Source organism: Ctenocephalides felis, unplaced genomic scaffold, assembly GCF_003426905.1.
Source record: "Ctenocephalides felis isolate EL2017-DRISC unplaced genomic scaffold, ASM342690v1 CF-g0.4_SCAFFOLD_01886, whole genome shotgun sequence".
Classification (NCBI taxonomy): domain Eukaryota; kingdom Metazoa; phylum Arthropoda; class Insecta; order Siphonaptera; family Pulicidae; genus Ctenocephalides; species Ctenocephalides felis.
In genome coordinates, this window is record NW_020538040.1 from 10,181,501 (window position 1) to 10,198,353 (window position 16,853).

The window sequence follows — 16,853 nt, forward strand, 5'->3', positions numbered from 1 at the left end:
AAAAATTTTTTTTTAGTTTCTCGATATATATGTTGACAGAATATATCTATGGTGATTTTAAAATATAAAACGCCTTGTAAATATTTTTTGAAAAAACAATTGGCTGAACAATACTGTTGAAGATTAAAAATGAAAAAATAGTAATGTAAGGAAGTTAAATGTCCAATTGTAATTTATCCTTTAAGATTTCACATTGCCTTTCACGCCGCAATGCCCAAATAAGTTAGTTTTAATTGAAAATTTATATTCGACCTATTTGTTTTTTTTAAGTAAAATGCTATTCAACTTAGTGAAAACAATTTTTAATTGAAATTATTACGGCTGACAATTGTTAATCAAAAAATTTGTTAAATGTCTTTAAGGCAGTTGTAAAGATAGTAGTAAATAAAATAAAAAAATGAAGCTATACCAAACGTATTTTGAGCCTTCCACATGTAACATATAAGCATAATATTATAATTATTATATATTATATTAATCCTAATATTTAACCCCATGCACCCCCCAAAGGTGTGGTATTGTTCAGTAGCGCCGTGTACTTCGCCGAAGCCGGTTCAGAAAATTCATTTTTCAAAAGCATTCCGGACGCTTTTTGGTGGGCTGTGGTCACAATGACGACCGTTGGATATGGTGATATGACGTACGGAACTCAGATTTGGAAAATTGATATTATTTTTGTTCGATTTAGTTTGAGTTTTATACGAGCTGAAAAGTTTATTAGCGAATTTTGTCACGATTGGACGCTTTTGGCATAATAAAAAAATCTTCGAAAATCCAACCCATTAGGGTTGAGATTAAAAAGAAAGTGCTTGGTTTTGAAGAACTGTAAATAATTGTGACTTGCTACATACATAAATCAAAAAACATACGATTTTTGACTCTGCTTAATTTTTACTATACAATCAAGTATATCTTACCTGTGAATACGAGCGTAAAAAGTAGTAGCATCTCGTACAAGCCCAATTCAGCTACCAAGAAATATTGATATAGAATACTATCCTTCTCGCCAATTAGGTAAAATCAAAAAAATGATAATCGAGAAATTGCTCATCGAAGTTTTCGTTCTGCTCGTATACCTGCTCGACACTAGCTCACTATTTTTTAGATGGAACCTTGGACCATAGACTCAGCTTCACAAAACATATCAATATGAAAATCGGACAAGCTTACGGAATGATGAATTTACTGAGACCTTTTTTTAGCCATAACAGCCCGCTGAGCGTGAAGAACAAGCGGACAACTATACTTAACAATAAAATGACCGCAACATGGAACGCGACAAGAAAGACTAACCGACGATCACTACAGACAGCACAAAACAAAGCTTTACAACAAGTTCTCAATAAATCAAGGAACCCACTGACGAGACACTATTACCTTACAAAATATATACATGAACAGACCGACGTACCGACAGCACTCGACCAAATTAAAAAACTCACTGGAAACTTTTACTTAAAATGTAAGGATCACTCAAATAACAATATCCAAGTCCTAGAACAATATACACCAGAAATGGTTTGGTAGGGAAAACACGCCATGCCAAACTATTGCCTGATCGATTCCTAGCAGCAAATGATACTTGGCTCATCACTCTGATTTTCCTCCAGAGCGAATAAACTCCTCGAATCTTTTTGGGTTTGTGTCATTTGTGTGACTTTTTTTGCGAAATTTTTCTATTTACAGCAGAATCGGCCCATTAATTTAAAGAGCAGATGAGCAAATTTATACTTCATTGTTAGAAATATCATTATAATTTAGAAATAAAAATATATCCAAGTATCAATTTTAAATACAAAAATTCATCCTAAAAAATATTTAGTCCAAAGTACTGATTTTATCACGCTACGAATAATGCCAAAAGCGTCCTTTCAATAAACTCATCACCAATATTCATCAAATATAACAAATATAATTTTTTTAAACAAATATATTGATGGTGAGTTTTCTAATAAAATTTAATGCATTTAAAACTTTTGGTTTTCGTTTGTTTGTATTTAGTTTGGCGATTGAAACACACTAACAACGCATACATTTCAGTATTTATTTAGTAATAATTTTTGTGTGAATTTTACTAAAAACAAAGTGTGGATATTTTCGGAGTAAAATTTACAGAATGGGACATAAAATCATCATCATCATTCTGTAAGTTCCAAACCAAAAGTTCAAGTACAGGGTTAACATCGCTTTTAGTAATTGATAAAAATATTTTCGAATAGTTAGTCAGCAATTTATTTTAAAAATTTAATAATAATACATTAAATTTTTGAATAATAAATTAAATTTTGAAGTACTGCCATTATTATCTAAAAATATTCTAAATTTCAAATAAATTGCTGATTTATTTTCAAGTACATTGTCAATAGAAATTTTATCAATAATAACATTATTTTTTGTTAATTTTAAAATAAATGTGATGCAGACAAAATTGGGTGGATTTATAGATAGTTTTAAAATATTTTATTTAAACTTGGAAAACTTAAAAATTTTAGAATATTAAAAATTCTATTGACAATTTCTATACATGCATCATTAATTTGTACGTTCTCTCTGTTCATTTAATAACCACCACGTTCTCCAAAATATTTTTTTATAACTATTTTCTAGATTTTTTTAATATTTCATATTTTATTAGATGAGCAGAGAATGTATTATTTTTTTCATTTATTTCGGCTTAAGTTTTGTTTTGTTTTAACATTGCTAACCCATCTATTTAACGCTTGCACGGTTAGATTTTTCATAATTCAAAACACCACCAAATTAGTTAAAATATTTATATTAGAAATTTTACTTAGAAGCTTCAATAGAAATTTTAATGATTTTTTATATAAAATTACAGATGCACGAAAATTTTTACATATGTATTTTAATGGAAATATTATCTTGTTATATCTCTATATAACAAAATGATTTTAAATGAATAATTTGTATAAACGTTGCTCTTGTATGCACAATTAATTTTTTTACAAACAACGAGTGGTATTAGACTTTGAAGAAAAAATAATAATTATTATAATAAATATCCACAAATAATTTGGTTACTAAACAAATGATAAATCTAATTGAAAAGTTGGATTAAAGTTTTCGGAAATTTAAAAATAAATACTCTTACAATAAATTGCCAATTGTGGTATACATATTTTAATTTTTTTTAAATTAATCTATATGAATTTTGAAAATTTAAGTGTCCTTGAAATTTAAAAAAAAAATGAATCACTAAAAGTTTTGTAAAAAGGTTTGAAAGTATTAGAAAAAAAAATTCAAAAATGTTGTTCAAAAATGTCGATTAGGATTTTGAAAAATTCGTTAATTTTTAATAATTTCAAATTCTTGAAATTTTTGTTTCTTGATACCGAAATTTGATAAAAAAGCATTTTTAAATGTGTAATATTCTATATTAAAAATCTAATAAAATAATAAAAATATAGTTTTGTAAATCTAGGAAAAATATTGATAATTTTAAAATTTAAAATCAAATTTTATTAAACACTCTGCCTTTTTTTCACAAATAACTTAATATTTTTCGGATAAAACAAATAAAATTGTTGTCGATTATAAGATTTTTAAACAAACGTTTGTTGTTTTTTAAAAAATGTTAAAAATTTCAATCATTCGAAATTCTTGAATTTTTAGTATCTTTGTAAAGTTATTTTTTTATTTTGAAATTTTGTAAAGTTATTTTTGAAATTATCATATTAAAAAGTTCATAATGTATTTAAGTCTAGGCGACTGTTAAAAATTTTAAATTTTCAAATCAAAATTCACCAAATACTCTGTTTTTTTTCGAAGTATTTTTCTATAATTATCTTAATGTATTTTGGATGAATAAAATTTAATAAATTAAAATCAAGTAAATTACTCAAAATAAAAATATAAAAACTAATTTTAAATAATTAAGAAAGAGCTAATTTTAATCTACGATTTTAATTTAAACTTAATTATTTTTGCTTATACAAAAAAAATCATTGCCGTTAAAATAATATAAATTGAACTTATAAATCTTTTAGTGCATTTACACTGATAAAAATCAATCTTAAACTTGAATTTTAGAATTGGTTAAATATTTTAGAAATAATTATATAATAGTACCAAACATCTCTTAGTTAAATTATAAATAGCATAGCTTTTAGATTTATTTCTAGAAAAAACAGAAGACTTAAAATTTTTATTGCTTCTAAAGGTAAGATCAGTAGAATTTAGTGGTTTGAAAATTGCAGATTTTCAGATTTTTTTTTCGAGTGCGTGTTTGAACTGTCACCAGTTTGAATTAAAAGAAAGATCTAGAGTACATTTTGCTCAACCATAAACAATTATTGAACCACCTATTAATAATATAAAAATCAATAACATGATGAAATATTTCTGCTAAAATCGTTTTTTAGTATTAATAATTACATTTTGAGCAAAATGTTCGATAGCTTTTTCTCCACACATTTTTTTCCCGCGATTTAAAAAAAACGAATTTTAAACACATTATACGCGATGGGTTAGTAAATATCATTTTTCATCAGTTTTTCTTTTTAGAAAATTAGTTTTTTCACGTTTTTTCACGTTTTTTCACTACAGGAGTAATTCAAAAGATCTAAATAATATTAATTTTAAACTGATGATTTAATCAATTTATAATGTAAATTACTGAAAATTTGGTTCAAAAATTCGTTATAAAATGTTTTGAAATTTAAATAATTTAATTCTAAGATCTTTTGTATTCCTCGAGTTCGATAATTCTACAAGGAAAATTCTTTGTACCGGTGATGTAATAATGTGAATATTTTCCATTCGAATAATAATTTTATTTTAATAAAATTTATCATAAGATTTTCAGCAGACCATGGAATTAACACAAACAAGATCAATCAAACTAATATCATTCGCAGAAATAAACTAAAATTATGAATCCCATCCTTTAAGATCCAAAATAATCCAAAAATCCCATTGATCCTTTATATGATGAATATTTGCATTTAGTAATTTGACCAGAAAAAAATTGTAAATATTCTATAAAATGTACAGCATGTTTGTTATTGTAAACAAAAAAAATGAGAAATGTGTTTAAATGTTTATAAAAATTTCAATGGTTTATGATTAATATTAATATTGTGATTCGATGTCTCATGTACTCTTTCAAAATTCTAAAAACTCTATTTTTTGACTGTTTAACGGGTTGATGATAATTTTGTGTTAGTAAATTTTATTTTATGTATTTTTTCACAAACATTGTATATATAACCAAACATACATTCACAGACGCACAAATGTTACACATGTTCAATTTTATTAAAATTTAAGTCTATTTTAAATTAAATTTATTTTAATTTTATATTATTTTAATCAATATTAAAATTTTTTTTTTTTTGATTAAAAAAAACTAACGCAAAATTACGATCCGTTAATTTCTATGCTTTAATCTACTACTTAATTTTTGTTTGCTTTCTTAACTCTTCCTAATGCATTTTTGTATGTATATATTTATGTTTGTTAAACCCTTTATACTTTTTATAATTTATGTACAAGATCAAATAAATAAATTAAAAAATTAATAAAAAAAATATTAAATTGTTCCAACAGATGGATCGAAAGATCCATAGCCATGTAAAATATATCAAAAAAAAAATGCTTTGAACATAACGAAACCTCTGATTTCATGGAATAAATTTCAAATAAATATTTTAAAAAATATTGAATCATTTATTTATTTGATTTTTTACACTTTCCTTCCCCTGTCCCTTTATTAAAAAAAAGCCCTTTTCCAATCAAAATTTCAAATATGTGTCTGGCTGTTGTTCGTTGTGCTGATGAAATTATTATATATTGATTATAATTAAAAAAACAGCAAATGCTGTCTGATTTCTTAAATGTTTTTCAAAAAAAATATCGAAATGTGACCGATGCTACTATAAAGGGCACATTGTGAGATACTGTTCAAAATAAATATAGAAGAAATTTTGAAGACATCCCAAATGGTAAAAAAATCATTTTATTGAAAAAAAATTTTGCAATTTTCAGTTAAAAACTAATGACAGTATCAAGATTATGTTTTATCACAATGGGCCCAAAAAAAAACTTGAAAAATGAAACAAAGAATTTTCTATGTGTATTGCCTACATGTGCCTGATCCATATCACTGCATCAAAATTAATATTTCACTATGCATTTTTGTTTAAATGTAATTATTTGTTTATGTGTATAATAAAAATAAAAAAAATATTTACGAGTTTACCAAGTAGGCTCATTCATAGAAATGGATAGTAAATATAATAAAATATTGAAGTTTTTGTGCTCAGACTTCAATTTTTCTCATAATTATAATAATGCAGTTACTTACTTGTAATGAATTTAAATCATTTTAATAGATTTTTTACAAAATGTAAATTTAAAGACACTTATTCCAAAAAAAAAAAAGTTTTTGAGACATGTGCTTCTTTCAGGTGAATTGGCCTACTGCTTCAAGAATAAAATTTTATTCTATGAAAACTACAAGTATCGTTTTTTAGTTCAAAAAATTTTAAAATCAAGTTTGTTTTTCGTTCATAGTTGCTTTTAATGGTTTTATCCACATGATATATAATAGATAGATAGAAATTTCACATTAATACCAGTATTAGTTTTAACACTCTCATAGGAAATTAGTCGAGTTTAGTGTCATGTTAATATTTGCATGAAATAGATTTAAATTTATGATACAATAAACAATAAATTTTATGTGGTATATATGCGCTAATAACAATTAAATTCAAATAGTACCATTTGATTTGATTTGATTCAAATTGATTATATTGTTATAGTAGTAGTTACTGCCGGAATTTATTTTCAAAACTAGTTAGTAAAATTAATGGACATTTTAATGAATTAATCAGCATTTAATTTATTTTATAGTTACGTGGATTAATCACAATTTAGTGTATTATATTATTTATTAAAAGAAAAACTACAAATTGCTCTTTGCTGAATTTTTTTGTTTTTTGAAGGAGTATTCTGGTCTAGAGGCATAAATTTTTAAAAGGCTATGAACAAGGCAAACAATAATTTTACTGTATTTTTTTAGTCATGTTTGGAATAAAAAAAACAAATAAAAATTTAAAAATTCATGAAGTAATTCTAGAAAGTTCTGAAGTGGAAAGTCTGAAAAAAATTACTCCTGATTTTAGTCCTCCAAATAATTTATAAAAAAAAGTTTATATAGCATTAATCTGTGATGTATGAACTACGGGCAAGTTAAAAAAAAAATGTTTTTTCTCAGAATAGTGACTGTCTGAAAAAAAAATTTACAACTTTCTTATATTTTTCAAGATTTTTTTAAAAATTGTAAAAATCAGAAATTTGGGATAAACGTAGTTTATACTCGTAACAAATTTATAAGAAAGACTCTGTAAAAATTTCAAGTAAATCGGTGCAGTAGAAGTTGAGAAATCGTAGGTATCGTATCGAAAAATACAGTTCAGAGAAAAACGCGTTTTAAGTTGCCACTTTTCGAAACGAAAATTAAAAAAAAAATTTGATACTCCCGAATTTTTAAAAATAGGATGAATTAGAATTTGGTTAAAAACGTAGTACATACTGATGACAAGTTTATAAGGAAGAATTTAAAAAAAATATGTCTGATAATTGTTCTCAAACAGCTATATTTCTAAAAATATTTCTAATTTTAAGAATTTTATAATACACATATGCTTCAAGAGTTATACTTTCAAAATATCAAACAAAACAAAATCGTTTTTTTTAATTCTAGACCAGAATCCCCCTTAAGTCCAACTTAAAGTTCCAACAAAGATGATGTTTTCTTTGTGCTAAAATTGTTTTGCTAACGTTTAACGAAATTCTATCGTAAAATTTCTAGCTTGTCCAGAAGTTTTGAAAATCGATCGATATTTTTGCGTTTTGTGTATCGATTTGCGATTTGCGATTTGCGTGTATCGATATTATTGAGTTTTGTGTATCAATTTTCCCCAAATTAACCGATCAAATTTCCTTTTCCCCAATAGGCCCGTAGGCGTGTGGGGCAAAATAGTGGGTTCCCTTTGTGCCATTGCCGGTGTGCTAACTATAGCCCTGCCAGTTCCTGTAATTGTGAGCAATTTCAATTACTTCTACCATCGGGAAACCGATCAGGAGGAGATGCAGAGCCAGAACTTCAACCACGTCACCAGCTGCCCGTATCTGCCAGGCACTTTAGGTGAGTGGAAAGAAAAAAATTGAAATAAAATTTATGGAGATAGCAAGAGTTTAGTAGGATTTGTAACATATTAACCCTTTCCACTCGCGAATTCCGTGATTTATATTAATTTTGCCACGAGAGCGGCGGCATCCGAGTCGAAAGGGTTGATTGTGTTGACAATATTACGCACATAATTGTCTAAATTGGTTTATTTCTTTATCTCCTACATATTTTCCATTCGAAGTCGGTGTAAATAAAAGAAAAACTGCAGGTGAAAGTTGATATAAAATTTGCTAGAGAATTCATAGAGCCTTAATTTTTAGTACGTGCAAAAGTTTGCGAGCTTGTCCAAAACAATTTTGCGGCGACTATAGAATAATTTGTTTTATTGTTTTTAAATCTCTCTTAAAAAATACAGTTTTAGGGCCGATTCTGCCACATAACAGACAAATGTTATGGCAAGGCCATGTTACGTTCCAACTTTCATATATTATGCTCCTAAATCACACTGAATACTATCAAATTGTCATGTGTTTGCTGTGCATTCAGGCGTTTTACACATAAACTGCAACGTCACTCGTATGTTATGAACCTGAGTCAGAAAGACCTTGTTATCTAACATAGTTTTTTTTACATTTGTGCGGTTTCCAGGTTAAGTTTTGTATCTGACAACCTGAGAAAATTGCCTTACCGCACACCAACCACATGGCTTTTGTCAATATTTAGAACAAATTTGTATGGCAAGTTCTTCATAGCATAGCCTTGCCATATCATTGGTCTGTTATTGCAGAATCGATCCCTTAATCGTCTATTTTTTGCTGTAATTACGATAAGTGATTTAGCCAATAATGATAGTTCAAACCTGCCGAATATTTTTCTCAAAACTTTAAAATCATATAATTATTACGATTTTTTCTTAATTAGGAAATAGCCCATTTTATAAATTCAAGCAAATCAACACAAATTACCAATTTTAGCAAATATTAAAATTTGAAAACTTTGTGAAATGTTTGCAAGTTACTGTACAAAATTGACACTACTCAATTTTTTTTTAAATGTGACTGTTTGTGAGCATCTTTACCCAAATAGATCCTTGACCCTCAAAATTGTCGAGTGTAATAATAAATAATTTAGTTAAATTTTTAACTATAGTCAAATAATTAACAAAAGTCAAAATATGGACAAGTTTTGGAAATTATCTATTGCTTTGAAGTATAATGTACCGATTTTGCCGTACAACAGACCAATGTTATGGGTAAGACTATGTTATGTAGAACTTTCCATACTAATTCGTTTTAAATATTGTAAAATCCATGTGGTTGCTGTGCAGTCAGGCGTTTTACTAAGGTTGCCCGATAGAAAACTTAACCTAGAAACCGCACAAATGTCAAAAAACCGATCATAGATAACAGGGTCTTTCTGATCCAGCTTCATAACATACGAGTGACGTTGCAGTTATGTGTAAAACGCCTGAATGCACAGCAAGTACGTGACATTTTGATAATATTCAGTATGATTCAGTAGCAAAATGTATGGAAGTTGGAACGTAACATGGCCTCGCCATAACATTGGACTATTATGCCTATTTTACATCCTAAATTCAAAATTCAAATTCAAAATAAAAGAAACTAACGCACATGTTGAAATATTTAGTTGTGATCTTAGATAGCAAATTACATTTAATTCAAAATTGCAAGTTCTTTATTTTTCACTCGGATGCACAATTGAACTTTTTGACTTGTGTCACTTTTTTGCCCGAGTGCAGTAAGTTATGCCAAACAATTGAGAATATCTCAAAAGGTGAAGATATCGTGATATCACCAACTATATACAATATTTTTGGCAAAAATAGTTATTATATGGTTATTATATTGAGATAGTTAGCTTTAAAATAGATATAATCCGCAATAAAAATATCTAAACTAATAGTCCAGTCATTTAAGCTTAAATTAAGGTAAAAATCTCGGAATTCGAGATATCCAGCTGTAAGTCTGTAAATAGTTGTATATTGACACCCGAAAGTTGTCTCAAAACCTACATACGGTAGGGTGTACGCAACATATGTAGGTTTTTAGAACTTCTTTAGTGTCTATATAAAAGTATTTACAGACTTACAGTTGGGTATCTCGAATTCCGAGTTAAACTTACTATAATGACTGGACTATAAAAAAAAATCGGCATCTTCTAATTCAATTCCCCTTAATTCCAGGTCAACACATGAAGAAATCATCTATATCTTCATCTTCCTCCGACATGATGGACCTCCGCGAATCGGAAGCCCCGCTCGCCGGGGCCCTTTTGGGTCCGCTGGGGCTCGCCGGAGCGCCCTTACTGCCCGTGTCGACTGGAGGGGCCGTGGGGGAAGTTATCCCTTCGTTATTGGACAATAATGCAGGGAGGGTGAATTGTGTCACGTCCAGGCACAATAGCGCGTTGGCCGTTAGCATAGAAACGGACGTCTGACTACTGGGTAAGGAAAAATTAATTTAACTAGTTGTAAGTAGTATTTTGCCTTATGGCAAGTTGCATTAACTTCCCGAAATAATATATTAATTAGTGAATGATTTCTAAGTACATAAAGTTAGCGTATGACATTCTAATATGAGAAACTCTTGCAGATTATTCAATTGTGTATTTTTTTTATTACAAATTATTGAAAAACAAACACATGCCAAATACATACCAGGAATATTTTCTAAAAGCGCGTCCGAATATTGAAAATTTTAATTAATTTTCATAATTAAACTATGTTTCGTGGGACTATTATATTTACTATATCCATTGAGACCAGGAGATCTCTCCCCATACTAAGCTTTATTAAAATCATCGAAAAAAAAATTAAGAATAAAATACGAAGAAACGGTCTGGCCGTTGATGTTTGCCACAAACTAAATCAGCACGATTCTCAAATTATGCCTTTCGAATAGTTTTTGAATTTTCGAAATAGACACCGAATTTTTTTGCTAAACCGTAGACTAAATTCTGTGCTTTTCAGCTAATTCTGAAGAAACAGCAAAGCCAGTGGTTTTCAATCATTTTTGAAGCGATTAACCCCTCCCACCGTTCTAATAAAAAAATTATTGCGCAGTACTCAATTTTTTGAACTATTTTTATTCGTAGATATTTAACTGGTATAATCACACTACAAATAGATATGCAACATTAGGTAAAAAATACTATTTTTTATATCGTTTAAAATTGTTGGGTTATTTTTGCAAATAGGATTTTGGAAACAGCTGTACGCCCCCTTGTAACAACCTTGTTTGCTCCATATGTTTCAAACCGGAAGGCTTAACTAGTGGGGCGCATGGCATCGTGCCTTAAAGGCAAATTGCTGGAACTTCCCGTACAGTGATCAAACATTCGAGAAATGAAAATAATCAATAATTGTTTTGAATAGTTTCAAATAGATTTTTTTGATAATTTAGAAATTTTCTCAAAATTTTGAAATTTTTTTAGAAGTTTGAAATTTTCTGGAATTTTCTCAAATTTGAGAATTTGAAAATTTTTGAAAATATTCGATTTCTTTGAAAATTTCAAAAATATTCTCAATTTTTCGTAAGAAATCTATTTTCTTTTCAAATTTCTCAAAATTAAGTTTTTTTTAGAATGGTGAAAAACTTCGAAAATTTGATTTTTTTTGAAAATTGTTAATTTTTTTTTGAAAATTTTCAAAATTATCAAATTTTTTGCAAATGCATTTTTTGCACACCGTCTACTCATTTGTTTGAACATTTACTTGAACCATATAAATGAACTACAAAATTAAAAATCTTTGTACGGAACCCAAAAACAAATACACAAAATGTGTACGCATTGTTAAAACATCTATAAAATGTCTGATAATTTGATGTACATATGTCCAATAAACATTTTTGACCGCCAAATGAAAAAGTAAATAAAAAGTATCAAAGTAAAAAGTATATTGAGTGAATTTAATCAGTACTTCATCTTGTCAATACAAGTGAAATGTTTTTTGAATCATTTGAATCGGACGCTCCGTTTTCTCAAAAATAGAATTATCATTTTTAGCACTTTTCGTCCCGTATTTTCGGAAAGGCTGGACCTGCCTTTGCCAAAAAAACTAATCAGCACGTTTTCTTTTTAATAGAAATCGAATGTTTTTTGAATCATTCAAATCAGTTGAGCAATCATTTTTTCTAAGGTATGCCAAAATGTTCAAAAACCACTGAAACGTAAAGATATATAAAAATTTCAATTTTCGATATTTTGGGATTACTACAACTTACCCTACGGAAAGTTAAAAATAGGCCAGTAACAACATGGCGTTGCCATAACATTTCAATTTTATTGGATAATTGGCCCATGGGTTTCATTCGATTCAATAATTAGCAAATCGGATTTTCTCTTTCGGGAAGTTAATGACAACTTTTTGCCACTTAGTTTTCCAGCATCTAATAATGTCGTTGTTTTTTTCTATTCCAGTTAAACAGACGTGGCCGGCGGAGCCGCTGCGACTCACACAAGCGCTAACGGCCGCGATTCGATTCTCGGCCAGCGGCCTATAGTAGAACACGAATCGATATATCGATACAACGGCAGATATCGATATCTGATCGATACCAGAGACGACAGGACTACTACTACGGGAGGACACGAACTCACGATATCGATATCGTTAAAACGATTATGAGTGCGGAAATCGTTAAATCCGTTAAAAATCAGTGTTAATAATAAGTGTGACATCATAATAAACGATTTAAAATTGTGCAAAAAAAATTTAAAGTTTAATCAAAACGTGACTACAGAAATCGTCGTACACGCAAGGATTATAAATTTATATATGTATATAAGTTATATATAAATATATAAATATATAAAGAATATAATAATGAACGCAGTGCTTCTTCAAAATAGACTTTTTTTTAAAAAAGCGATCTATAACGGAAAATAAATTTAAAGTAATGTGTGTGGATCGTTTTAGGATATAATTACGCAAATGATTTTATTTGTTGCAAAACATTGCAAAATATGTTTTAGCCATGCGAAGTCGATTATTTTTTACAAATAATTAATAATACAAATATATAATATATATATGATAAATATAACGCAATATTAAAACGTTTTCTATATATTTAAAACAACAAGATATATATGCCGACTTTTTTTAAATTGATAATTTGCTAAACAGAATTATTTATATAAATATACATAAAGTAAATAATTAAAAAGTGTAAAAGATCCATGTATATATATATATATATATATATATATATATATATAAATTTGTGTGCAATTACTGCAGATCACATTAAAATAAATATTCAAACGATGCTTACTATTAAAACAGGGATAAAAATATATATTATTCGTTCTGTTATTTTTTATTTTAAATAATAAAATGTGTACATCTTTGCTTGTAACATTCATAACCTTCAGTTTCTTTTAAAATAGTGTACAGAAATTTTAGTATTTATTATTATTAACCCTTTCGATTCGGATGCCGCCGCTCCGGCGGCTAAATTTATATAAATCTCGGAATTCGCGAGTGGAAAGTGTTAATATAAATAATGTGGTCTTTGGTTTTAGTCACCGGTATTGAAAAATTCACTACCTATAAAATTTAAACAAATATTTTTTTTAGTTAAAAAAATTTAAAAAGATTACGTACGTCAATGGGTTTGAACCCTTCGAACCCAAATTTTAGTAAATTGTCCAAAACTGGTAAAAATATGCGCTGTCTGATTCAAACAGTTGTAAATCGTCGTTTTTGATCAGGTTTTGCCAATACCGTTTTTTATTCCTAAATTTTTGTGAATCGATAGTGTAAAATGATCCAGTAATTTTTTTAACTTCTGCACCTATTTCATGTGGAACTTCAGCAAATTTTTTGCAGTACTTAGAATGCCTAAATCGTATGCCAATCCAGAAATTGGACGTCCGGGTATGATGATCCATTAATTTATAATAATAATATTAACAATAATATCAATAATAATAATAACCGAGTACTTACTTAGCCCGAAGTGGAATTGTTGATATTTCACATCGCAGTACCCAAATAATTTAAAGCATATTTTGTTCTCAATTGGTATCACTGCTGCATGATGCCACAATGGCCAAAAGTTGACCGAATCGGGTAACTTATACTTAATAAGTAATAGTTCGTCATATTCAGGGCGACTTTTTATAATATTTGATACGAAATAAATATTTATTTAATATAAATATGTTTCAAGCAATAGATGTACATTACAATTTTTTATAACATATAACATTTCATTCATGATGTTTATTTTTAACGTTGATCTGTTGAAATTTATATTATATATATATATATATATATATATATATATACATGATACGTAGGGTATATTTATAAAAACCATTTTAGCTGCGTTTTCGTCCAAAGCATATCATAAAGAAAAAATTCATTTTTTTCTTAAAGTCCGTATTAAGCGATAATAGCGAAATAAAAAAGCGCGAATGAGAATGTGAGTGAGTGATTCCTAGTGAAATGATTCCATTTTACATTTTATTTTTTATTTATTCAAAGTCTTAATTGTTATAAAGTTGTTTATATTTTATTTTATAGTAATTATTGTGAAGGTTACCTATAAATTGTTCTGAATAATTATTTATTCCAAAACGGGTCGGCTGTAAAAAAACCATTAAAATTTCTAAAAATTAAATTTAAAAAATTTCATTTAAATTAAAAAAATCATTCTATAACAATTCTCGGGCTTATAGCTTTCAACCCTTTCGACTCAGATGCATCCGCTCCGGCGGCAAAATTTATATAAATCTCGGAATTTGCGAGTGGCAAGTGTTAAAATAAAACTTGGTTAAGTTTGCAATTAAAAATTGTAAATTTCATTTAATTTCCATCGATAATTTACCCAAATAATGAAAACGAGTTATAATAAAAATACAAGCGAAAGTCTTCTAGTAAGATTGCCAAAATTTCTAAAGTTGCTCATTATTCAAATTGTTCTTCATATTCGTACTCATTCGTACTTTATGGGAAAGATAGTTTTATCAAGTTCTATTTTGAAACTTTATTGGAGCTTTAAGGATAATTGTAGATTTTATTTAATTTTAAGGAAAACTTTAACCAAACAACGAAAAAATAATTATAATAAAAATACAAGCAGAAAAGTCTCCTACAAGAATTTTCAAAATTTTTAATTTTTTTGGTTTCTTATAAACGTATTTTGTGGGAAAAAATAGTTTGATCGACTTCTATTCTAAAAATTTTGTGGATATTCAAGAAATTATACACAATCTTTTATTTTACACACTTTTATATACAATTTTATCTAGTTTAAACTCGGTGCATTTGAAAAATTATTAATTATATAAATTTCTGATGTAAAAATTAATATCTATATGTCTAGATCAGGTACTTTTGTTCGTAAACAATTGTTCATAAAATACCCATTGTCATATACGCTGAAGATGTTTTGATCCATCAACAATTTAATAAAATTGAAAAAAATTCATTGGAAATGAAAATTATATATATGGGTGTTCTATGGCGTGACGGTCAAGCGCACTGCCTTGTGTGAATTAAGTCGTGAGTTCAAATCCACGCTATGGACAACCTGATATCATGCAGTAGCAATGTCCATTTTCACTTAGATCAAAAATGTGTTTCCAATTGAAAATAAGCCCATTTCGGGCACTGCGGTGTGAAACGGCAATGGAAAATTCCTTACACTATTTTTTCCTGAATCGAATTGGAGTTCATGCTCAGTACGTTCTATAAATTGCATCAGACAGCCGACCTTATTTTTTAATTTTCATCAATAATTTCTCTGTTCGTTTTTAAATACGGCCTATAATTATCTTTCAACCATATACATAACAAATAATGAATTATCAATAATTTATAAATTATTATTTGCCCCTCATCCGCCTCTGTAGGTATGTTATGTGTCAAAGAGCTTGGTCTGTGTGCGGTCGGTAATTTTAAAACAAAGTCTTACTCTTAATACAAAAAACATTATTATTATATATAGAACAAAAATTACAAAAAACGAATAACGATCCGCTTGACATTATATAAATAATATATTATAAATAAATATTTTAGAAATTATTTAAAAATTAAAAACAAATTAATGGTTCCGCTTTAAATAAATTTAAAACCAAATGTAACAAAGACAATGTGGAAGGAGTCGGGGCATTGAATATTTTGGATTTTTTGGAAAGTTTTTGGTGGTTTTTATATAAATTAATATTTTATAAAAAAAAATTATTTTGAATAATTTGACGGTGAGTTCTGGAATATATAAAATTGATTTTCAAGACGGCTAATATTTTCCGGCTATGTTTTCTTGACTTGAGACTTTCTCTATTTTTATACCTCTTTTTTTGCTATCAACGTTTTGATTTGTCGACGATATTAAGAATCTCTATAAAAAATATATAATATTATGCATCTGTTTTTTTTTAAGAAAAATAAAAAGGTCAATTCTTATAATTTTAAACAAGTATATTTTTTTAGTCTTGTTATCAAAAACATTCATATAATGACTATTAATATATATTTAATAAAATTGATTAATTATATATATATATATATATATATATATATATATAAATAAAAATTAAATTTCGATCCCACCGCTGCCACCAAATATGTCGGGCAAAAAAAAAAATTTTATGTTTCGGAAATATGATTTGTCTCGATCATCAAAAGAAATTGTAAGAATTTCACATTCTAAATTAT

The 16,853-nt window shown here is 27.7% G+C and overlaps 1 protein-coding gene across 1 annotated transcript in view; it reads left to right on the forward strand.

Moving 5' to 3' along the window:
• Positions 1–10,465, forward strand: part of LOC113374608 (potassium voltage-gated channel protein Shaker) — a gene marked incomplete at its 3' end in the record, with an annotated part of 47,521 nt that extends 37,056 nt beyond the window's left edge. Inside the window, exons 7-8 of the mRNA XM_026614585.1 lie at positions 7,983–8,173; positions 10,365–10,465. Of these exons, the coding sequence (XP_026470370.1) occupies positions 7,983–8,173; positions 10,365–10,465 (292 nt within the window). The remainder of the gene's footprint in view (positions 1–7,982; positions 8,174–10,364) is intronic.
• Between the last annotated feature and the right edge of the window lie 6,388 nt (positions 10,466–16,853).